Source organism: Alosa alosa, chromosome 1, assembly GCF_017589495.1.
Source record: "Alosa alosa isolate M-15738 ecotype Scorff River chromosome 1, AALO_Geno_1.1, whole genome shotgun sequence".
In the NCBI taxonomy this organism is placed as follows: Eukaryota; Metazoa; Chordata; class Actinopteri; order Clupeiformes; family Clupeidae; genus Alosa; species Alosa alosa.
The window spans coordinates 45876728-45901047 of NC_063189.1; the positions used below are offsets into that span (position 1 = coordinate 45876728).

The 24320-nt window shown below is 42.6% G+C and overlaps 1 protein-coding gene across 1 annotated transcript; it reads left to right on the forward strand.

The window, feature by feature from the left end:
• The first annotated feature begins 19564 nt into the window (after positions 1 to 19564).
• Positions 19565 to 24135, forward strand: rpe65a (retinoid isomerohydrolase RPE65 a). The gene is made up of 15 exons (XM_048256807.1): positions 19565 to 19635; positions 19886 to 19968; positions 20079 to 20229; positions 20394 to 20501; positions 20687 to 20828; positions 20985 to 21132; positions 21287 to 21368; positions 21466 to 21598; positions 21812 to 21951; positions 22205 to 22334; positions 22599 to 22713; positions 22856 to 22950; positions 23125 to 23236; positions 23394 to 23577; positions 23945 to 24135. Exons 1-14 carry the CDS (start codon positions 19625 to 19627, stop codon positions 23537 to 23539), a joined length of 1596 nt encoding a protein of 531 aa, XP_048112764.1. The 5' UTR covers positions 19565 to 19624; the 3' UTR covers positions 23540 to 23577; positions 23945 to 24135.
• Positions 24136 to 24320: the final 185 nt, after the last annotated feature.

Genomic DNA, 24320 nt, shown 5'->3' on the forward strand with positions numbered 1-24320 from the left:
TAGGCCTACATGAGTGCCAAACAATTAGAAAGTTAAAAATGAACTTGCTGTGGAGGCTGTGTGAAAAAAATTCGGACTGGATGTCAAATCACAATAGGCTGATAAGAGGGAAGCCATGTTCTTGATGGTGGATGTATCTCTATTCACTGTTTGTGGTGGGATTAAGTCTGACCTCTTCATGACTTCATGAATAGACCCCCTGATACATTAGTATAAACTGCACTCTGCTAGGGCCATATTTGTTATTGTGAAACACAGGATTGAAATGCTGTATTTACCATGATGTGTTTAATGGAAGTGATGAAGTCTCTGTGCCCCTTAAGAAGAGCGTTCTCTGTCAAAGCACCGACACACTCTGAATGTCATTGGACATGTGTGGCAAACCAGCTGCTAATGTCAACCATTTACAAATCCGAAAACTTCCCCCAACCATGGGACGGGAAGTACACCTCAGGATAAACACTGAATCATAGGGCTGGGTGAATGTGTTTGTTGTGTGATGCGTCTGTCGCTCTGTGTAGATCTCAAGTGTCTAGTCTGTGAGCTCTGTGACAGTGCCCTGCCACAGACAGGATGATTGACATGTGGCCTGCTGGCTTATGGAGCAGTAATCTGGGAGCCCCTGCAGATGGACGTGATCCCTGTTGTCTGCCGTCTCCCACAGCAATCTCCATGTTTCACACACATGCACTTTGTTTATTGGCGGCAGCGGTTTTAATCTCCCCTCCTCTCCTCTCCTCTCCTCTCCCCACCCCCATTTTGGTGTAAGCCCCTATACCTACCCCACCCCAGTCTCCATCACGTAGATGCACCCATGCTGTCCATTAGAACAAAAAACATTAAATGGGTCTTGAGCTCAAGCTCAAACAATATGGCCTGCCACAGCACAATTAATCCTGCTTAAACATGGTGCATCACGTCATCTTGTTGTCATGTTATTTTACAATTGTTTTGAACATTATCACAAATATTTCATAATATTCTACGGATGTCATTAAAAGGCTTTTTACATTCAGTATGTCTCTGATCTATTACATATATGTCTCTGATCTATTAAATATATGTCATATTCATGGACCTTTTGTTCTAAGAGATCTACATTAAGTGCACAGTAAGAGTCAATAAAACAAGTAATCTAGTCAAAGCAATAAATAAATAAATAAATAATAATAATCAACTGAATTATTTAATCCAATGATAGTCAAAAGAACACTAAATAGACATGCTTCATTCTTGTCAAATATAATGTTCAGGGGCTCCTTAACATTCTAAATTTCAGATTTTGTTGTAAAATCATTGGGACTACCTTGACTAGTCAAATCTATACACTTACTTGCTATGAATACAGAGCTGCTATTATCAATCAATAGCTGTGATTGAATAGCCTAGAAATCTAGACGCACCCTTGCGGCGGCAAATTAATTTGCTCAGCCTGTACGTCTAATATCAAACCATAGGGATTTCTATTGGCTGACGCCGTGGACGTCATCCAATCACAGCGCTCTATTTTGTTAGAGAGTCTTAAGGCTTGATAATGACAGTCCTGCGACGGTGAACAAGGAAGGTGGCTATGGTGAATGAAGAGCGGTTGTTTGAATCGCGTTGGCGTCTTTGGAGGAGTTGGACTTGTGCTTTTCTTTGAAAGTTGAGCAACACAATGCACTTAAGTCATTCCTTTCGAAGAAGGATGTAGCCTATTTGCCGTTTTGCCGACCGGGATAATGATATGGTCGTGGCGCTGGCCTATTGCATGCCTAGGCAGTTTGAAAGACAATTCTTTGCCCGCCCCTTGGATTAAGCGAGGTGAATGGTTCGATTCCAGACTATATATCAATGATATAGGATGGCCCGCCAGGCTAGTGATTGAAGTCTGTGTTTTCTTTATCTGAATTTGGTGTTTGGTCTGCCTGGCTGTTTGTTTTGTAAATTAATATTAAACATCTGTAAATAAACACTAACATCTCTAACTGGGATAGTAGGAACTCAGCATCAGTGAATTTGTTATCATCTGATTCCAGACAAACTGATGTACTGAGCCACCCCTATAGTGAGTGCGCCTCTCTGCTCCTTTGTGAGAAACTTGCCAACGCTTTCTCCATTCTGCCTGGACTGTCAATGCAGCACCATTTGGGCGGCCGGCCACATCAATTGCGCTCATCACAAAAAGAGTTAATTTTCAATGATTAATGAGCCTTCTTTGTGAAGCATCTGGAACGACCTGTGAACAGATTGTGAGGAGTGAAGTCCCGGTTTGAAAATTTGCTCACAATTGACTGTTTTCATCAGGTCTTCAAGTAATCACATCTGAATTACAATTAAACTGACCATATCACTCTCGGTTTTTGCCTTCAACTGTGTGAATTATCATTTATTGTCATGGCCCTGCTCTGACTGACATTGATGGATAGGGCTTGACCTCTGGCTTGGACCAGTTTAGAATTCTGCTCATGCCCAGATCCAATTTTAAGGCCAAAACAGGCAAACAGGGTCTATATAAAATATTCTGACTCTTTTATGAAAATGTAACTTGCTGTCTGAACTTTAAACAACTAAAATAATACTGGCTGCTTTTTAGTGTTCAGTTCAAGTTTCCAGTAATTGATGTAATGCATTCGAAAAGTGAAATGTTCTCATCCAATCAAAGTTTTTGTGTTTGTAAGCTTTTAGAGTGAGCTGAAATAAAAACTGTAACTGGCCTCTTTTGGGGGGGAAAACATCATGCTTGAGCATTGTGTTCTGAGTGTTCATCTATTTCCCTACAAAACAAGGACAGAAACCGATGAATGGTGCACACAGCTCCTCCAGGGGGACCCTCTGAGCAGGGCACCCATACACATGTTTCAACTAAACTCCGCACTCAGGACAACCTGTTGTCATGGAAACTACTGTTCAAACCCAATTTGTCCAAAGGGTCTTTCATGTCTGTGCGCTTAATAGATGTAAGAGCCCTCCAAATATACACGTTCACTCTCATGCACATACAAACAAGCTCTCTCTCTCTCTCTCTCTCTCTCTCTCTCTCTCTCTCTCTCTCTCTCTCTCTTTCTCTCTGCCGGGCCTTAATGAGCAGCCTAGGAAATGTCATTAATTATAATTTGACTATAAATATTTGAAAATTAACATGTACACACTTTACGATTTGAAGATTATGAATGAACTAACCCAGTTAACCCCTCACATCAAAACACCCTTAGCTACTCTCTCTAAACAAGTAACATTACAGCTCAGATTATACATTAGTCATGGTACATCAGATAGCCAGTGTCCACCAACTGACCAACAGGCACCACAAAAGCGACAGTGGCTCTCATGCCATTCTAACTGTGACAGAGAGTGTGTGAGAGAGAGAGAGAGAGAGAGAGAGAGAGAGAGAGAGAGAGAGTAGAGAGGGAGAGAGGAAGAGAAACATCCTCCAATTCTGACATCTGAGAGATGAGATGTCACTGTGTGATGCGGTGTGGTAGTGATACCACATGGGCACATGGCACCTTGACGCGAGCTCATCCACTATGACATGTGACATGTGTCAGAGGAATAACACAGGGCAGAGAGAGAGTCCTCCATCTGTGGTGAGTCAGCTCTGTCTGAGGTGCAGAGGGAATGACCAATGCTCAGCCACATGTGCCTGAGCGCACACCGCACACAGAGAGGACACACATGCAGAAAGATCCTGCACATGCATGGCTCACACACACACACACACACACACACACACACACACACATAGAAACACTATTGTGGACATGTGTGCATTTACACATCAACACATCGAGACCATATGTACACACACACGCACACGCACACACACACACACACACACACACACACACACACACACATGCATGAATGCATGCTTGCACAGACATGCATGCATGTACGTATACGATTGCTCATTTGTGTGCACAAGCACATATGACTGCACACATAGACATAATATGTATACTGGACACTCAAGAAAGTCAACACACATACCTTTTCATTTGATATATATACATGAGGAATTTGCACATTTCACATCTGAGCTTTTATCAACTCCAGTGATCATCTGATTTAACAGCTCTTGAATGACACGCTAACTGCTTTGCTTGGCTAATGCTGTTTTATATAGGAAATTGTGCGCACTGGGCATAGAGAGAGATTTCAATTGTCAACTTTGCAATCACTGCACACACACACACACAACACACACACACACACACACACACACACACACACACACACACACACACACACACACACACACACACACACATACACACACACACACACACACACACACACACACACACACACACACACACACACACACACACACACACACACACACACACACACACACACACACACACACACACCCTCTAGTCTCTCTCTGTGTTTGTGTTTGTCTGTTTGTTTATATGAGAAAGACAGAGAGAGACAGACAGAAAAGAGAATTGGAGAGACAGAGAAAGAGACAGAAGAGTGAGAGAGAGGAGAGAAAGAAAGAGGGAGGATTAGAACAGGAGGAGAGAGTAAAAGAGACATAGATGTGAGTGAGAGAGAGAGAGAGAGAGAGAGAGAGAGAGAGAGAGCTGGGTCGCTGCAGGAGCTCCAGTCAACCATGACCTGCTCTGGTGCAGATGTGTGCTCTGCTGCCTTCTCATCCCCTCGCCGTGCTCTGCTTAGCGAAGGCAGCCTGCTGCAGCTGAGGCGACTGATCCAGCCCGCTCCCTCACAGTCTCACACCACACACATATGCATTGAGGATGGACACACACACATGCACACACACACACACACACACATGCACACACAGTCTCTACCGCTCTCTCTGCCTCTCCCTCTCACACACTCTCTCTCTCTCTCTGTTAAACTCTCTCTCTCTCTCACACACACACACACACACACACAAAAACACACACACATACACACACACTCACACACACAAACTCTGCAACACAAGCACTGAGAAGGCAGAACCAGTTCAGGAAACTCCTCTTCATCTGCATACATGGAGCACCCTGCTTAAGGGGGGGTGGTGGAGGCAGGGGGTCTCAGACCCACCAGAGCAGGGTAACAGGATGTGATGGCAGGATGTTCCGCTCAGGATCGCGCTCAGCTGACCAGGATGTGGTTACCATGGCAACCGAAGGGGTGGCAATCAAGGGTGGCAATCAAAGGTGGTCAAGGGTCAATGTACGCCCAATGCCATTAAGCGAAAATAAATTCCTTCCTCCTGTGAGCTCGCCATTCAACGGCCAAGAGTTGCTTTTTTCTCTCTCTTTCTTTCTCGGGCAGCGGCTCAAATGGAGAGGAGGGAGCTGGGGGTGCTGGACAGGACTGGACTGGGGGGAGGGCTGTTGTTGTTGCAGGGGACCTCTGAAAGTGAGCTGCATGGGGAAGAGAAGCCCTCCAGACCTTGTCCACAGATGGTCAAAGAGAGAGGGAGATCTCCTGGCACGGGGCTCGGGCCATCTGCCCCGCGTCCACGAGGTGCGGCTAAAAGAGGTGGTCTGTTACGGACGCCTCTGTTGGCGCTCTCCGTCCCCCACCCCCACTGCGCACCGTCCCTGGCCAGTGCAGATGGGCAGCCATCAGAGCGGCGTTACTCACGGCTGGGAGGAACGGTGATGATCTGGTGGGGGGGTGGGGTTGGTGGTCAGACCGTTGGCCGCAATCATGCAATCATGCAATCCGAGCCTCCCCTCACCTGGCCACCTCCATGTGTACGTGTACAACTAGGTCACTGTTTCAGTCGTGCTCAGATTGAATGTGGGATCGAGAGTACAGTAGTGCCGTGTGTGTGTGTGTGTGTGTGTGTGTGTGTGTGTGTGTGTGTGTGTGTGTGTGCCTTGAGTGTGAGCGGAATGTGAACAAGGTGGTGATGCTGCTCTGCACTCTGCTCTCTCCCCCATCCTTTCACCCACCCTCTCTCCCTCGCTCTTTTTCTCTCTCCCTCTTTCTCTCCATCCCCCTCCATCTCTCTCTTTTCTCTATTCCATTTCTGGGTGATAGCTGCAGTAATCCTCGGAGGGATGTCAGATCACAGCTCTAGGGGAGGATGTTAGAGGTGGATTTGGTGAGAGGAACAGAGGTAAGCCTCTCTCTCTCCCTGTCTTAATGGCAGATTAAAGGACTCCTCGGAGTTAAGACACCAAAGTGGGAGGATAGGGCAACACACCACCCTGCACAGCAGCAATAGGGTGTGTGTGTGTGTGTGTATGTGTGTGTGTGTGTGTGGGGGTGGGGTGGGTGGGTTAGCTCAGCAGCAGGTGTGGTACTAAGAGGCAACTCTGCAGACATGCGAGATGTAATTAAAAGAGACTCAGTGAGATGGGCCCATTCTACTCACACACATCAGCATGGGGTATATGCTGGGGCTTTCTCGGAGAGTTAAACTGGCAACGTGAATGTATCTGTCAAGGTCAATGCCAAGGACAGAAGGTGTGCAATGCAATCTGAGTTGAGGCCCACCTGCTGTGTGATGGCGGATGGTAATAGGGCCTTGGCGGTACAAGAACAGCGTGACGCTACAGGCTGGAACAAGGAGAAGAGGGTTAACACACCGCCATGTATGTCTTATTCTTTATATGTCTGGAGTGTGCTACATGCCTGTCAATCACACACATGCAAGCATGTCGCCCAACCTGGCATCCTGAAACAATATCTATGCAAATGCATGTGTTCTGTGCAAATATGGCATGCCCAACCCCAGCGTTTCCTGCCATCGGTATGTCAGAAAAAATCATCTCGGCTGTGGAAGGAGCAGTTGCATACAAATAGGGGCCAATAGCACTAACATCGATCGGCGTGCCATTCAGCTGCAGGCAGCCATAATCAGGCTAGCTGAGAGGAAAATCATACTGTAGTTGTGACTTGTGAGGTTGGCACGTTTAAGCCTTTCACTCTCACGGTGATGTGATGTGTCTGCAGTGAGCAGAGAGAGAGAGAGAGAGAAGAGAGAGAGAAAATCAAATCTGACCTACATTTGAGGAGTGGGTATCCTTGGCATGCTGCACTCCTCAGAGTGACGTGGCATCACATGTTGGACACGGGGGGCCTGGTGCAGACTCCTCCTCTGCTGCAGTGCTTACTCTCCAAGGTGTGCCAGGGATGCCAGCTGCTCCACCCATGCTAACAGGGCACCGTGCGGGTGGAGGGGACAGAGGGGGCGTGGAGGCATATAAATCCCCCTCTACAGAAGGAGGACCAATATTTAGGGGGACGTGATTGTTTTGTACAAGCATCTGTGGAAATATGCACACACACACATACACACACACACACACACACAAATAAGCAAACACATAAGCACACGAGCAAACAGAACACACACACACACACACACACACACACACACACACACACACACACACACAGCATGAGAGCAAAGATAAAAGACCCTCACAAATCACACACAGGGTTAGAAGTATGAAAGTCCAGGAGTTAAATGATAAATGATGATTGATATATAGACACGAGCAGACAAAGGCTCACCAGTGATCTTTAACACTGAAAGCGAGAGACATAATCTGCCTGATTCAGATATTTTTGACACACATCTCTTTGTGTTTCTCTCTCAGGCAAAGATTTTGAAATTAGAGCAACTTGAATACGAGAGGGAGCAAGTGAGAGAGAGGGAAGGAGGGAGAGAGGAGAAAGAGAGAAACATAGAGGGAGAGAGGGAGGAGGAGGAGAAAAGCTGTGCCTGTGAAAAAAAAAGCTCAGTTCTGCAGTTCTGAGGAAACGCTTTGATCCCGTACTGCCGCAGCCGGGATGTTGAACACCCAAGGGTTAACCAAACCCTGGCTGCTGCTTTTATTTTAGGCTTACTCTCCATTCTATTTGGGAATGCTGATTAGCAATTCAAATGCCGCCTCTTTCAATATGCTTGCCCAGCTCTCTCTCTTCCTCTCGCTCCCTCCCTCTCTCTCTCTCTCTCTCTCTCTCTTTTCCTCTCTCTGTTTTCAGGGCAGTCTGACAATATTTCTGCTAAGCTCCATTTCCCTTTTATACCACTGTGGAGTTGTTGTTAGGATCAGGAAAAATGGGAGTGGGATGTGTGTGTGTGTGTGTGTGTGTGTGTGTGTGTGTGTGTGTGTGTGCCTATTCGTGCACACATTTGTGTATGTGGAGGGTTAAACGATTTTTTCCTACCATCTGTTTTGGTCATAATCTGCAATCAGGAAAACATGCTGATGGAGGTCATGTCAGTCATGATTTTCTATATAGAGCTGACGTCTGAAGATATCACTTTTCTGAACACTTTCCAGCTAAAATCATGTCCATGTAATTGTTCTGAAAGTGTTTTTCATAGTAGTTTGTCTCTCAACCCACCAACTCTTTATACCTTATTAAAATAAAACCACACTATTTAACGTAGGTCTTTAGTAGAGAACACATGTGAGCTGCTGTCATGTATGTATCAGTGCCTTACATATGAATGTACATTCTTGTTCATATTAACCTCATAAGTTTGCATCCCACCCCAGTTTGGGTAATTGGATTTAGTGCACAAACAATAGGATCCTGCACTTACAAAACAAGAAGCATACGACTCGTCACAATAGCCCTTCCAGCTGTCCTGCCAATCACGGCCCGATTAACACTGTTTACTAATCTGGATTCATCGCATCACTTTTCTGGCAGCACCACAATGCAGTCTGTATTTTTTTGTTGAAGTGGCAGTGCTGTTGGCGCCCTATTTAGGGGATTCCTTTATCACAATGGCGTCCATTAAACATTCATCCATTCATCCTGGTTCATTTGCATGTGCACACCAAAGGCGTATTCATAAAACATTCATCTGTTCACTCCATGTCATTTACATACTCACATTCTTACTGGAACCCTTTACCCAGATTTCAAACAATGTTTGATCAGCCAATTGCGTTGAGTTCAGCCGATTTATGAAATAAAACATGCTCAACGCAGAGAAAATTGCTTTTAGTGTACATGTGTTGTCATGTTTTATGTAGCCTATAGCTTTAAAGCTTTGAAAAGTTCATTTCAGTCGGTGACCTCTAACCAAGTGCATCTTTCTTTCCTGATCCATGTTACCTGTGTTCCCCTTGTGCAAGCTGCAGGTAGGTGGCATCAGTCTCTGTGACAGGTGAGTAATAGCTCGTCTGTGGCCTAGAGGAAGGTGGAATAGTGCTGAGATGGGTGTGTATAGCCCCACACATCATTCAGGGGAATAACAGGCCGAGAAGGAGCCTGCATGACTCTGCTCCTTCCCACGCACAGCACAGCACAGAACATCACCACAGCCGCCAGAGAGCGGCCTCACATTCACAAGCACCTTGTCCGTCTTGTCTCCTCTCAGCTGGCTCGGTCTGTTTCACCCGACGCACACACACACACACACACACTAACACACACACACACACACACACACACACACACACACACACACGCACACACGCACACACACACACACACACACACACACACACGCATGGCTACACAACCCAGAGCGCAGTGTGTGGATGCACAGCACAGCAATGCTCACCTGGAGGGAGATTAGTCATCCGTAACGCATGCACACACCACACGATTGAAACAGTCTATCACTGTATGAACAAAGTATATACAGTACACACACACACACACACACACACACACACACACACACACACACACACACACACAAACACACACACACAAACACACACACACACACACACATACTGTACACACCTCTTACCCATGTACGGTAAGAGTGACAACCATTATAGCCAGAATGAGCACTCCTTTTTTTCTGCCCTACTGAATCCAAACCCCATGACAGATAGTGAGCAGAGAAAAGCAATATGACCACCTCCTGACATGACAGGAGTCAACAAACATATGGGACATCCTGGCCATGGCAGTAATTTGGTGAGGTAGCAGGGGGTGGCCTTGGCTTGGGGGGGCATGGGGTTTGGAAGGGGCAATATCATGGCAACATTTTCGGGATGACATCAGGGGTTCGGTGGTGCCCCCCATCCAGGATGACCAGCTAAAGCTTATTGTTGTCAGTCTTGCCTGGTAGGATGTTATTAAAGATTACACTAGATTATTGCCACACCGCAGCGCCATTGCTCCACAACACAATATGTTGCCTTTTTGGAACCATGCAATATTTTCAGAGTCACTCATGTGCAGGATTTCAGAGCTAACAAGAGTTGGTGTCAATTTATGCTCTTTTCAGGATAACCATTTCAAATTATAAGCCTTATATGTCTTGCGATATGCAAACTGCAAGGCACATACAGTATGTTAAATGGGTGAAAACTGTCAGCTAAATGGCTGTGCTTTAATATTGAACACCTGAAGAAACAAATTGGTATGAGGGTCACTTACCAAAGAGCATGATCCATGGAATGCCTGCAAGGCATGCTGGGTTTTACCGTCATTTCGTGAAATATATTGATTGGATGTGATTCTAACCCATATGTCAGTACTCAACTGCTCATCACAGGTTATCACTTTATAGAAGGAAAATGGTAAGAAAAACACAAACCCTGAAATGATTGAAGTTGAAGTTATGAATTGTAACATAACTTGTGAGTATTGTGTGCATTGCATCCAGTCATCATTGAGTCCAGTCAGTGTGAGGAACATGTTTAGACCTTACTCAGCCCTCACCACCTTGAGACCCTGAAGGATATCGAGAGCAAGAGGATGAAAGATACACACTGAGATGAACAGAGAAAAAAGCGATCAGTGCAAAAGTGCACATCGTTGTGACAACTTCAATAGACGTACCATCAAACATGTCCACAATTCTTGTTATTCATCCATTCTGCCAAAGTGGAAAAGAGCAGTGGTAGGACACATGGAGTCAGAAGTCTGACACAAAGTAATAAATAAATGATAAAAAAAATCTCAACCACTGGAATGCTCAGGAGCAAGAGCAATTGCTAGAGTTCAATAGCAACAAAAGATGAGTGTCATCAAAATAGTTCCCTGAAGATGAAAAGCACAATCTGTCGTATGGTGACTGGGAAACTGAGAAAGTGGAGCTTGAAGGAACATTACTACAGATTAGAACATGGACAAACCACTCACAACTTATTTACTGTATAAAAAAGAAGTGTTGAGATAAGTATACCCATTTTCTCCATGTCAAACGCTGTGGTGGCACAACACAACGAAGACAAGCGGCGTCCTCCAGAGGAACAATTACAGTGGCAGTCGGCTTCTGAGGAACACAAAGTGTTGATTTGCATGCGCTCATCTGGGACTCCGGCAAGCTTCCTCTCTCTTTGAAGAACACTTCTGACGATCGCTCCTTACATAATTAAAGGGCAACATTGCGTAACACGTACTCACTGTGTCTGTGTGCTGTCTGTCAGCAAGTGTCGCAGTGACCTCTTTTGAGTCCCCATGGCTAAAGGAAGAGGATTGAGGGGGGCATGTAAAGCTGGGGGACCACTATGTTAATACGGTGACCGTGATTTGTTCAAGTAAGAGTTGTGTCAAGTAAGAGTTGTGATGTCATCAATGTGAGCCTCATGCTTTTCCCATTGCCATTTTGAAATTTCCCTCCAGAAACAACCAGTGGGTCATCATAACTTGTATCTCAATACAGGTATCGGAACTCCCCCTATTACCGTCGGTCCCGTATTTCCACCGTCTTGCTTGTATGTGTCACTTAATATCCATTTCTATACAAACCAAGACAGCGGACTCCTACAGAAACGCAACCACCCACACCATAGGTGTATCTAAATTACCTATGTACCTGTAAATTACATTTTACCGTGACTCAAAGAGCTGTAAACAGTGTTGTAAGGCTGCGTGTACACAACCGCTTGGAGCTCCAGTGGAATTTTAATTTCATGACGAGAATTCTCGGTCTAACCGTTCATGTGCTGTTGAAACGGTGTAAATAGGCGACCCATCAGGCCAGCATTATAACTCCGAGCGTGGTAAGCAAAATCGGATATTTCAGGCAGTAAATGCTCCCGTTAAGAACCAAACCAGATTTTGTTCAAATCTACACACCTATGGCTACTGAAAAATGTAAGGTTAATTTAGCAAATGTTATTTTGAAGTGTTAAAAAACATCGTTGTTTTAGAATTTCTGAACAAAAGTGGTGATAATTTTTTATTTTCGTTTTAGCTGACTTGGATCCATGTTTGTCTAATGTTAGCTGCCAGGCTAGGGACCACACATTTACTGTAATACATTAGCTTCCTAATAGGTAATTCAGTGGCTATGCATCTTTTAAATAACTTATTTTGAAGGGATACAGTAGTTGAAGTAGCTTTGAAGCTCATTTAGCAATCTTGGTGCCGCTATTATTATGTTAGAGGCTAGGCTAGGGAACATACATTTATGCTACCAAATTAGCTTGCTAATAGGTAGGTGAAGCATGCAACTATGTGAAGTGTCAAGCCGGTGTTATGTTAGTTCACTGGCTAAGGAGCACACTTTTGGACTACTAATGTAGCTTGGTAATAGGCTGAAGCAGTAGCTTTTGTTTGTACATGGTCCTGGAGCGATGTTGCCATGTTGGTCTTGGACTGCCATTGTCATGTTTGTCCAGGACTGTCTTTACAGTGTTGGTCCAGGACCCACATTGTCATGTTTGTCCAGGACCGTCATTACAATGTTGGTCCAGGAACAACTCTTAGTTGAACAAATCACGGTCACTATGTTAATACAGAGGAAACCACCATAATGGCCTCAAAAACAGTAATCGTGATTATGAAATAAAATCTGGTTCTGAGGTGAAGGAAAGACAATTGGATCTGCAAGATTCCCCTGAAATCATAGATTAGGAAAGCGAGCCCCACCCCCCACCTCTACAGCCACACAATCCCATTTGATTTGAATTCTTCGTATTTGCATCCTTATCTTGGAGTGTCCAGGGAGAGTATTACAGTATTACAATGCCCACCAATTATTGCCTCCAATTTCACTTTCATCCTCCATGAAAAAGAAAATGTGTTTGCTCATTTTTAAAAAGAGGACTGAACACAAAAAAATAGCCACTTGAGGCAAGAGCTATAGTCCCAGAGCTTTCAGGAATAGTTTATTTACACAAAGTCTGTTATTCTTTTGGAATACAATGAAGCCTAATGGGATTATTCAGACAGGCAGGGGCGGATTAGGCATGTCAAGGATTGAGTGGGAGAATCCTGTGGAGTAACAATGAGACACTGGGGAACCTGCGCATCATATGTCAGCACAGCTTCTACAGAAAGCAAACCTGTGAGAGGCTAGGTTCCATTTGGGACTATTTTACAGGCACAACTTAATTATTCTAAAGATTAAGTACACACCTACACTAACACCCCTCCCCCCCCCTCTCTACACACACACACACACACACACACACACACACACACAAAAGATGAGGCATCGTCTCCCTGATCCTCCATGATCCTTCTTGTGGAATGTTGCGTAGAGAGGCACTTTGCGCGTGTGTGTGACCCAGTGGCTGGATCCTCTGCTGTGTCACTGAGATGTAGCTCCGGGAGAGTGTTGTCTGTGGGGGACAGCAGCCAGATGTCCGGTGCCACTCTAGCTCTCTGCGGCAGCCAAGTGATGGGCTCACATTTTTTAGAGAGGGAGAACGGGGCAAGGATGTCTTCTGTTGTTTTTTTGTTGTTGCTTATAGTAGACAGCACTGATATAACCATATTTTCTAAGCGCTTTGTACGTTTTTGAGTAGAATAAGACGAAAGTATTGTATTGCTAAAATATTTAACAAAAATATGAACCATATAAGCTTATCATATTCTGACCTAAAATGAAGGTTGAGATGCAATAGAGACAAATAACTGATTCATAAACTGATGAACACAAATAACTGATGAACCAACGAAGATAATATGCAGTGAAACGGAGCTCTCCATATACTGTACACACACACACACACACACACACACACACACACACACACACACACACATAAACTCCGCAAGACCTGCAGTGAGAAAACAGGACCAGTTTGAGAGGCTCCTCTTCATCTGTATCATGTGTGTGTGTACACTTGCGATTTGAACAAAAATTCAAATGTGAAGAACCAAAAATGTCCAGGTCATTTCAGAAAGAATGTCAGTGCAAGTGACTTTTGGGATCATCTGCATCGCATGTTGGTGTCTCCTCAGTCACCACAGACAGCACCCCTACAGCTGATTCAGTAAGCTCCTCACCTCACGTTCCCACCGTACACAGCAGAAATGTTATTCAGGCCGTTATACAGAGAGAAAGTGAATCATGCAGCATGGTGGTTGGTGTCTGCCCATGAGGGCAGAATGCTTCAGTAGGATGAAAGCATGTGAAAGTGCACACAACCTTGCTTACGGGGCCAAATGTTCTGTCCTAGATTGTCCTCCGTGGTGCGCTCACCTGGTTGTTTTTCTGTCCTAGATTGTCCTCCGTGGCACGCTCACCTGGTTGTTGACCCCTCAGGGGAAACAGTGGATGGAATTTAAGGTGCTGAAAGGAAACGCTAGAGGGTGCAAAAAAATCACCTCTGTTTTTTTTTCATCTCTCTCTCTCTCTCCTTCTTCTCACACACAGACACACAGACACACACACACACACACACACACACACACACACACACACACACACACACACACACACACACACACACACAGACAAACAGAAAAATAGACAGTCAGGGCAAGTTTGATCAACTAGTGGGGTCGCTTAGTATTCCTCACTGCCTGAGGCCGAGTGAAGATGTTCCACTGATGAACATGTACATCCTATTACTGCAATGCGAATGGGTCAACCTGACATGAGTCACATCATACTGCACTACAGCAATACTACGGTTGGTCATATGGACAGGGCACTCTGACCCATTTTGATTTGACCATAACAGGTCGGCTTGATGTTGAGACTGTAATGCCCAGTGAGGTAATGCATGGACCCTCTCTGGGCTTAATACTGACACCCATAAGCCTGGTCTTAGCCTCATATGTGTGTGAATGCATTAATGTGCTTGTTTATTTGGTGACCGCACGGTATACCCCAGGATTACATTTGTTTAATAATGATGAGTGACAAAAGAGAATGAGAGAGAGAGAGAGAGAGAGAGAGAGAGAGAGAAAGAGAAAGAGAAAGAGAGAGAGAGAGAGAGAGAGACTTGCTTTACTCAAGAAAGTCAGGTAATTCCCATCTAAGTCATAGTCTTTAAGTATGTGGGACTGATTAGAACAATACAGACAGATGATGTCTGTTCAACTAACCAAAGGGATTTAATCAGTGTATTGTTTACAACTGACAAATAATCTCCAAAGATAAATTGCAACATTAAGGAAAGCAAATTCAACCAACGTCCTATGGCAGCTTTATGGGAAGTATCAGTGATAGACTGTGGCCATCTGTAATGCAAACTAAGTGATACTGCAGGCCCTCCCCTTCATCAGACCGTACTATAAGCACTTTAGACACTTTACTAGGACTGATGTAAAGTATTGCTATGTCTTTCAGTACTGTTTAATGTAATAGCTAAAGCTGTTAAATTGTTGCATCCAACAATTCATTTTCATTACAATATAACAATATAATGATGACAGTATATTTTCCATTCTTATGGATCAATGGATGGAATGAATTTGACCTTGATCTCCTTTATTCAACATTTACTATGTTCTATACAACCAACGATACACATTTATCACACACATAGATTACAGTAAAACATATATATATATATATATATATATAGTATATCTGAACAGCATAAATATATGTACTTTATATCAGTAACATAATACTTTAAGTCACAAAGAGAAGTGTGAGAAGTGTGATGTAAATGTAAATGTCAAACGTGGTTGTGAGACTACTGTACTGTGTGTGATTTGAATTGAATATAAATTGCAATGTAGTATGTCATCATACACACAACTACACAACAAACACAATTGTTGAGCCAACTCATGAAAAGTTGTTTGGAAAGGACGATGTCAGTATACATCAATGTTAAAAGAGATAGAGATGGAGCGAGATAGGGACGGAGTGTGTGAGGGAAAGGTAGACAGAGGAAGAGAGAGAGAGAGAGAGAATCAGAGACAGAAGAAAATAAAAGAGTGAGTCACTATGAATCAAAATGAATTTTGAGAGAACCACATGTACTTTGTATGGAAGAAAGCATCTCACTCTCTCTGTGTGTGTGTGTGTGTGTGTGTGTGTGTGTGTGTGTGTGTGTGTGTGTGGATAATCTTTCTGGACAGGAAACCTAGGAATTCTGTGCTGGGAAAAAACATACACACAGTCACACAGACAAATAAAAAAGGCCATCAGTCGTGCTGATCTCTGAAAGGCTTCTGCTATTCCAAATGAGGTCAGATGACTAAAGAGGTTTTAACCTAATTTCTGACATCCACTTCTACTTCTGTTTAGTGCATAAGAACTAAGCACAACAGGGGAATCAACATTTACCACAGGGCGAAAAAAATAATATTGAAATGCATTCTCTCTCATAGAGGCGCCATGGTGACACTATAAAACAAAATTTGATCATCAATCTTACTTGGTATGAAGTAACACTTATTTGAACATTCCAAATGTGGTAACACTTTACAGCACATTTTAGATGGGCTTATGTTAGCCTAGAAATCTAGACGCACCCTAGTCTAGCAACTCTCAGTTGGCTTGTGAGCTCGAAAAATTAAACTTCTATCAGGCCAATCAAATCGTGTATAGAGTCATTAGGCGGGCTTAACATAATGATTGATGGCAGAGTTGCAACGGTTTGGCTTGAATTCCCTGCTATTTGAAAACAAATAAGATAATGTTGCTGTTGGTGAACAGTGTGACATGAGTTAAGCTTTTATTAAGTTGGCAAAAGTTTGAACTAGCCAACTAGCTCCGCTGGTGGGAAACGCATGGGACTCATAGTGCTGTCCTATTGCGTGCAGAGAGAATTTGAAAGACAACCGATTATCCCGCCCCTCGGACTGAGCACTGCGAACGGTGAGTGCCCAGACCCTACATTTTAATGTGGGTCTGGCTCGTCAGGCTAGGCTTATGTACCAAGAATAACACTTTTATAACTGTGTTTGTGAATAACTTACAGATGAGAATTATTGTAGGAACAATATTTTACAAATGATGAACAAACCATTAACTAATAGCTTACAAATGCTTCATAGAGTGTAATTATTATAAAGTGTTGCCGGGTCATAAGAAAATAATATATAACGATACATTTTTGGACACAAATTCAGTTAGGAATGTGTCTTTCAGCAGGAGAGTGTCCAAGAGGATAATTTATATGTGAGTAGTGTTATGCGTCTGACATGAAAATGTGAGGTAAAAAATATGAAAAAGTCCTATTAGTAGATGTGTATATGTGCTATGATAAGTTTGTGTTATGTGTATGTTACATGATGTGTGCATAGTAGTAAGTAAGCATGGTAAGTTGTGTCATAAAAGTTGCATGTCTTATTACATACAAAAAAGAAAAACAATAGATGCATTCAAAACACCTGTTTAGTGTAAACTGGCTTTTGTCCACTGTTCTTTCCCCAAGCAATACATTGAATTGAACTATTTTTATATAAGCTATGTTAGAGAATTAACTATCCTACCATATTCAGGCAGAACACGCCATATTGAATGATGACGTTTCCAAAACATATCCCAATACCCCCACCTACTGGATAAGGTAGAAATTGTCAGTGTTCACATACGGTTGTGCTCATAAGTTTACAAAACCCATGCTAAAGTTGACTAAAAAGAAGAATAAAAAGTCATCTTTTGGAAATTGATCTTAGTGCCTTATTAAAAAATGAGGAAAAATCCAACCTTTAAGGACACCAATTTTCTCTGTGAATGAATAATGTATCGTAAATAAATAAATGTTCTTCCTTAAAATACAAAGGGGAAAAACACCCCTATGTGAAATTTCCATAGAGGCAGGCAGATTTTTAAAATAGCCCCACATCATTACATACCCTTCACCATACCTAGAGATTGGCATGTTCCCACAACCAGTTCCACACAGTTCCCTGAGCTCAGTCTCCTGTCCACCACATGCCCCACAACTGCAAAATCATCTGAGAATTCCTGTAGATGATAGGAATCCGAGTTGAGGAAAAGTGACAGCGTAGTGCCTTTATCCACATAAAGCAAGACATAAAAAATACAGTGAAATGTTAGCTAGGGCCATATCCAAACTCTTATGTCATCATCCAGACCAACCCCCTTTGATATGGCAGCACAAGGAATTTACAGTTTTATATGACGTAGAAAAGTAGATAATAATAATAATAATAATAATTTAAAAAACAGTATGCTTTATCTATTCTTTGAAAGAAAGAAAGTAAGAATGTGCACCTTACTTGTGTGAACAAATGGAGAAAATGACTTTTTTGCTTGCATTTGTTTATGTCAAAAGACTTTCTACAAGAGTCTAAATCAAGTCTGTCAGAGTTAATACAAATCTGACATGGAATGTAATTCAAAATCAAAGCCACCCTTGAGCAACAATAACCCCTGGTATTCAGGCTAAAGCAATACCTATGGTGAATATTCATTTGTGTTGTCAACATATAGCCTACGAACATGCATACTTATTGATATGTACATAACATAATAAAGTTAACTGTAAATACTTAACAAACATGCAAATTAATGTACCACTTTTAATTTCAGACATACACAGGAAAGGTGTTATATTCCTTGTGCTATAGGTAAGGTAATTCTGAGGGAGAAAAAAAATCAGATACAAAAGTGAATTTAAAACAGTCAGTTGGACATATTAGTGAGTGTAAATGCAGATAGTTACAGTAATTCAGATTCCTGACTGACAAATCATCAGCCCTACTTGGCCACAAAGTTACTAACGTGGCTTTCTTGTCATGATTTCTTGCTTTTGTTGTCCTTGGTGAATAAACAATGTTGCTCTTGTTCGTTGCTCATGTCCAGTGTAATCCACGCCAGGCTGACACGTGCATTCTAAGTGTATCAAATGAGGGCAGTTTAATACGAGGCAGGTGTCTCGCATGACCTCTACGGCTGCTTGAACCACAATGTTGTTTCCTACTCCCTTTGCTTTAACGGGCCAGATCTGAATTTTTGGTTTCGCCTAGTAAATCAGATGATACGTGGTACTGTACAGTGTTAAAGGATATCTACCTCTTCAGTGTCATTTACACTCAAAGTTTCATGAAAGAAAACGTGTAGACTGCGTGTGTGTGTGTGTGTGTGTGTGTGTGTCTCTTTGTTTAATGTGTCATGCTGATTAAAGTATTTGGTAAGGAAAGGAAACTAAGACATGGAACCAGCGATGAAAATAAAGAATCAAATGTACAAAGCATGTTGGATCTCAAAGCTCACAGACCAAGCGGCTCATGTCCCTCTTTTTCTGTAAAACTCTTAAAAGGTTGTACAATCCTGAAATTATTTTTTATTGCGACACGCTTGTCGGCAGAAGCACTTTTGGGTATAGCCGTGGGAATTAAATCCTGAAGGAGATTGTGACTATTGTACCCACAGGCTCAAGAACTGGAAACAAAAGCATTCTTGTTCAGACAGTCATCTGATTGGCTAAGAGAGAGGCAATAAGGTCTTGAGTTACTACGTATGAGGGGAGCTCTTGGTATAAATGCTGAAATGGTCACCCAAGGTTGAGGGTTCTAACACTCCAGCCACAATCCACCTAAGTAAGCTCACATCAAGGAGGCAACCATGGTCAGCCGGTGAGTGAACATTAGCTTCTTTGAATGGTGATTCATGGTTGGTTGGTTTTTGGTTAGATTGAAAGAATTCACAATAGAAATAGAAATAGCACCCATCTTTCAGAGTTTTGCACATCCAGTACCACTTGGTGACCATTTGTAGACTGCCTGAGCAATGCTCACTTTGACAAACTGAGCACAACAAACCAGAGTGATGAGCTATGCAGAGGTTTGAGTGATAACCGATTTCTCCGTTCTATTTGGAGAGCAGATTTGAACACCCCGCTGGTGGCTACAAGAAAATCTTTGAAACCGTAGAGGAGACTGGAGAGGCCCTCCCAGCAACAGTCACTGGTAAGCCTTTACGTTCCCTCCATTAACTAAAACAAAGGTTCATTTCTATTTTGTTTAATTAGTCGAATTGACCACATGACTTTTCACATTCCTTTCTGGCCTGTCCACAGGACGGATCCCATCCTTCTTGAGGGGCGCTTTGCTGCGTCTGGGCCCAGGCCTGTTTGAAGTAGGAGATGAACCCTTCCTCCATCTTTTTGATGGCCAGGCTCTAATGCACAAATTTGATTTCAATAATGGACAGGTCACCTACATGCGCAAGTACGAATAGATTTGTTAATATTAAATAAAATTAAGTCCTTCATTTTCAGTATTAGTGATAAAACTTTTATAAATACCAAAACTATGTATATAAATATGTGAATGATTACCTCCCTCAAATATTATATTCAAATGCAAGTGCCTGATTTTTTTGGTTAAATTAGGTTTGTGAAGACCGATGCCTATGTGCGTGCCATGACAGAGAAGCGCGTTGTGATCACTGAGTTCGGCACAGTTGCCTACCCTGACCCTTGCAAAAACATATTCTCCAGGTTTGTAATGATCCATTTACATTCCTTACAGGTGATACTGTACCAAGTAAAAGATTACAAGTCCTCATGGTCCCATCTACACCTCTTTCTGTCAATAGTACAATAAAAATCCATTCTATTTGACATAAATCCATTCCGTGCAAAATGAACCACTCAGTAACTCTAGGAATTTTAAATGTTTGCAGGTTCTTCTCTTACTTCAAGGGTGTTGAGGTTACTGACAACTGCCTGGTAAATGTTTATCCAATTGGGGAGGATTACTATGCTGTTACAGAGACCAACTTCATTACAAAAGTCAACACAGACACGCTGGACACTCTTAAAAAGGTATATCCCATCAACTGACAGTTGTTTCATTCTCAGCTAAACTGGATTTATTTCCCTTAATTTCACTGGTACTAATTATACACATTTATTCCCCACCATGCACATCAGGTCTCATTAATTAATTGATTGATTTATTCATTCAATAATTGAATTAAGGTGGACCTCATGAGCATTGTGAACGTCAATGGAGTCACAGCACATCCCCACATTGAGAGGGATGGCACAGTCTATAACATTGGCAACTGCATGGGAAAAGGAGCAAGTCTGGCCTACAACATTGTCAAGATGCCACCAACCCAGAAAGGTATGATCTTCCAGCGTTTCCAGGCGACTTGTCTCTGTGCTTGTCATGGAAATCCATGCAGAACCAGATGCCATGTGTTGGTTTGGTATAGTATTGTGTCTCTGATCCCTAAAACTAGCATGTGATATGCGCTCTACTTGTGCATGATCATCAGATAAGTCTGACTGTGTGGAGAAGGCTCAGGTGGTGGTGCAGTTCCCCAGCGCAGAGCGGTTTAAGCCATCCTATGTCCACAGGTGCAGCACTAGTGCACACATTAAATTACACAAGATACTTTTGTACTCAATTGTACTTTTGTACTCACTTTCTATTTGTGGGGTTGGACTTTCACAGCTTTGGGATGTCAGAAAACTACTTTGTATTTGTGGAGACACCCATCAAGATCAACCTGCTGAAATTCCTGGGGGCCTGGAGTGTCCGTGGGACCCAATACATGGATTGCTTTGAGTCTGACGACATGAAAGGAGTAAGTGTCGGAGCACCTGGTCATAATGCAGGTGGTGGGTTTGTTGCTCCCACCAAGGAGGTTTTTGGTGCAGTTTGTCTGTAAGCAGGATAATGCAAAAACGACTAAAGTGGAAACTCAATTCACTTCAAGTATTTCTGAATACCAGCACTTTCTCAGCATTTGTTTTCTGGACATTGTGAATTCTGAAATATGCCTTTCTATGTTTTACAGACCTGGTTTCACATTGCCAGGAAGAATAATCCAGAGTACATTGACATTAAGTACAGGACTGGTTCCATGGGCCTTTTCCATCACATCAATTGCTATGAGGACCAAGGCTGCATTATTGTGGATCTGTGCACTTGGAAAGGGTAAGCATATGCATGAAGCCTTTATCAAACGTCAGGAAAATAATCTCTTGATCTAATATACAAGCTCATTTGATGACATAAGTATCCTGCATCTTTGCCAAAACTCTTGTCCAATAATTGGACTGGTATTTGTACACAAGGTACAAATTATAGGCCTAGAAGAAGCATGTTACCTAGTTTTATTCTAATTTATGGATTAAGCACATGGATTATACACATTGATCACCCATACCCTTCTATGTGTTGTGTGTAGGCCTGAGTTTGTGTATAACTTCTTGTGGCTGGCGAATCTCCGTTCCAACTGGGAGGACGTGAAGAGAAATGCCGTCCGGGCCCCTCACCCTGAGGTGCGCAGGTACGCCATTCCCCTGAATGTCACCAAGGTGAGTTCTTCGCCATCTGTCTGCATCCTAAAAAGCATTGGGACATTTTTACTTAGTATTTACATAGGATTACTAAGTCTGTGATGCTGGTGAAAGTCTGCATTTGGTCCAAAATGCTCTTTTGTTTTACCATTCTTTCACATTTTACAGCAAAAAAGTGTATTTACAATGGCATCACTAATTAAGTCTGTCTCTGTGTGTGTGTGTGTGTGTGTGTGTGTGTGTTTACGCATGTATGTGAATGTCTGGAATAAACATCAACAGGAAGATCAGGGGACAAACTTGATCACTCTGAACTATACAACTGCTACTGCAGTGATGCGCGAAGATGGTACCATCTGGTTGGAGCCCGAGGTGCTATTCTCCGCTCCTTACAATGGTAAGAGGACCACTGGTGGCTTTTATATCACTTCCAGGGTTTGCCATGTCAGTCAAAGTTTTCTTTGCCAAATCTTTAAATAAACATTATTAGAAAATATAGAGGAATAATTTACAACAAATACTATTTTTTTTGTCCATAGCTTTTGAATTCCCCCAAATCAATTACAAAATGTGCAATGGAAGGAATTACACGTATGCCTATGCCCTGGGCCTGAACCATTTCGTTCCAGACAGGGTATGTACCTAATTATAATTGTAATCAGATTTACAGTATAATCACCCGACGGAAGACCATAAAGTGAACAAAAGCAAAACACAAATGAACTCAAACCATGCAATTGTGCTTGAGCTTCTTGCATGCAGTGCTATTTTTGTTTTGATCAATCTTTATTTACTATGTTGACTTCAGATTTGCAAGCTGAACGTGAGGACCAAGGAGACCTGGGTATGGCAGGAGCCAGATTCCTACCCCTCTGAGCCCCTGTTTGTGCAGACCCCTGACAGCACAGATGAGGATGACGGTGCGTGTGAACTCACAAGTTTATTTATTTATTTCTCAGATCATTTACAGGTCTCTTACACTAAAGCCATACTTTTACTCATTTTATACACACACGTCCCAGTAAACATAATCAAAAAGGAAAGATTTCTGACAGCACATGAAAAATTAATTTCCAGGTGTGCTCTTGAGTATTGTGGTGGCCCCGGCATCCGTGAGACCGACGTACATGCTCATCCTCAATGCAAAGGACCTCTCGGAGATTGCCAGGGCCGAGGTTGATATCATCAGTCCTGTCACGTTCCATGGAATGTACAAGCCTTAGGAAGAACAGCTCACAGTTCAGTCTTCTGACACCTAAAGGTATACGACTTGGCAAGCAATTTGTGAAACACGTCTTCACAATGTGTACACAGAGTTTGGTAGACGTCTTTTTAGTAACTAACAGGTAATTGCGAGCAAGCCTTAAACACTGGATTAGTGCATGTATGACTTGATATGGCACAAACTGCTTCATGAGTGTTGAATTTGAGTATTGCTGGAACACATTACATGGTATTACAGATGACTTGCATTGTGGTCAGCCAGAAGTTTATATTTAAATGTTTATGCTTTTGGTTCTTGATCTTATTTAAATTAAAGACAAACCCACTTATTTTAATTGGTTGGACCATCTTATTTTTCCCAATGAATCTAACAGTATCTCGGCAACTCTCCTTTGAATTTACAGGGCAGAGCAGAGCCCTGGCTTTATTTGTTGCACATTTGGAGCACAACCAGTCTTAGCACCACCATGATTGGTGAATGCATCTCAGGTATAAGTAACAACAGCAGCAAAAGACAGTTTGGTGAATGTAGAATACTCTGAACAATTGTTAAGATTGAAATCAAAACCAAAATAAAAGCAAATATGTTGACTAAGTTGTGTGTAATGTAAGTGTTTCCTTATTCCTGGTTTAACATCCCTAGCTCTGAACTTTTATATTGTGACCACCCTTACTCAGAGTAAATAACTCTGCAACAACAGTAATGTCAAAATGTGGAAAAGGTTTGGTCCCAGTCTACAATGAGGCTGTTTGGTAATACCATGCATGTGACGCAAATGG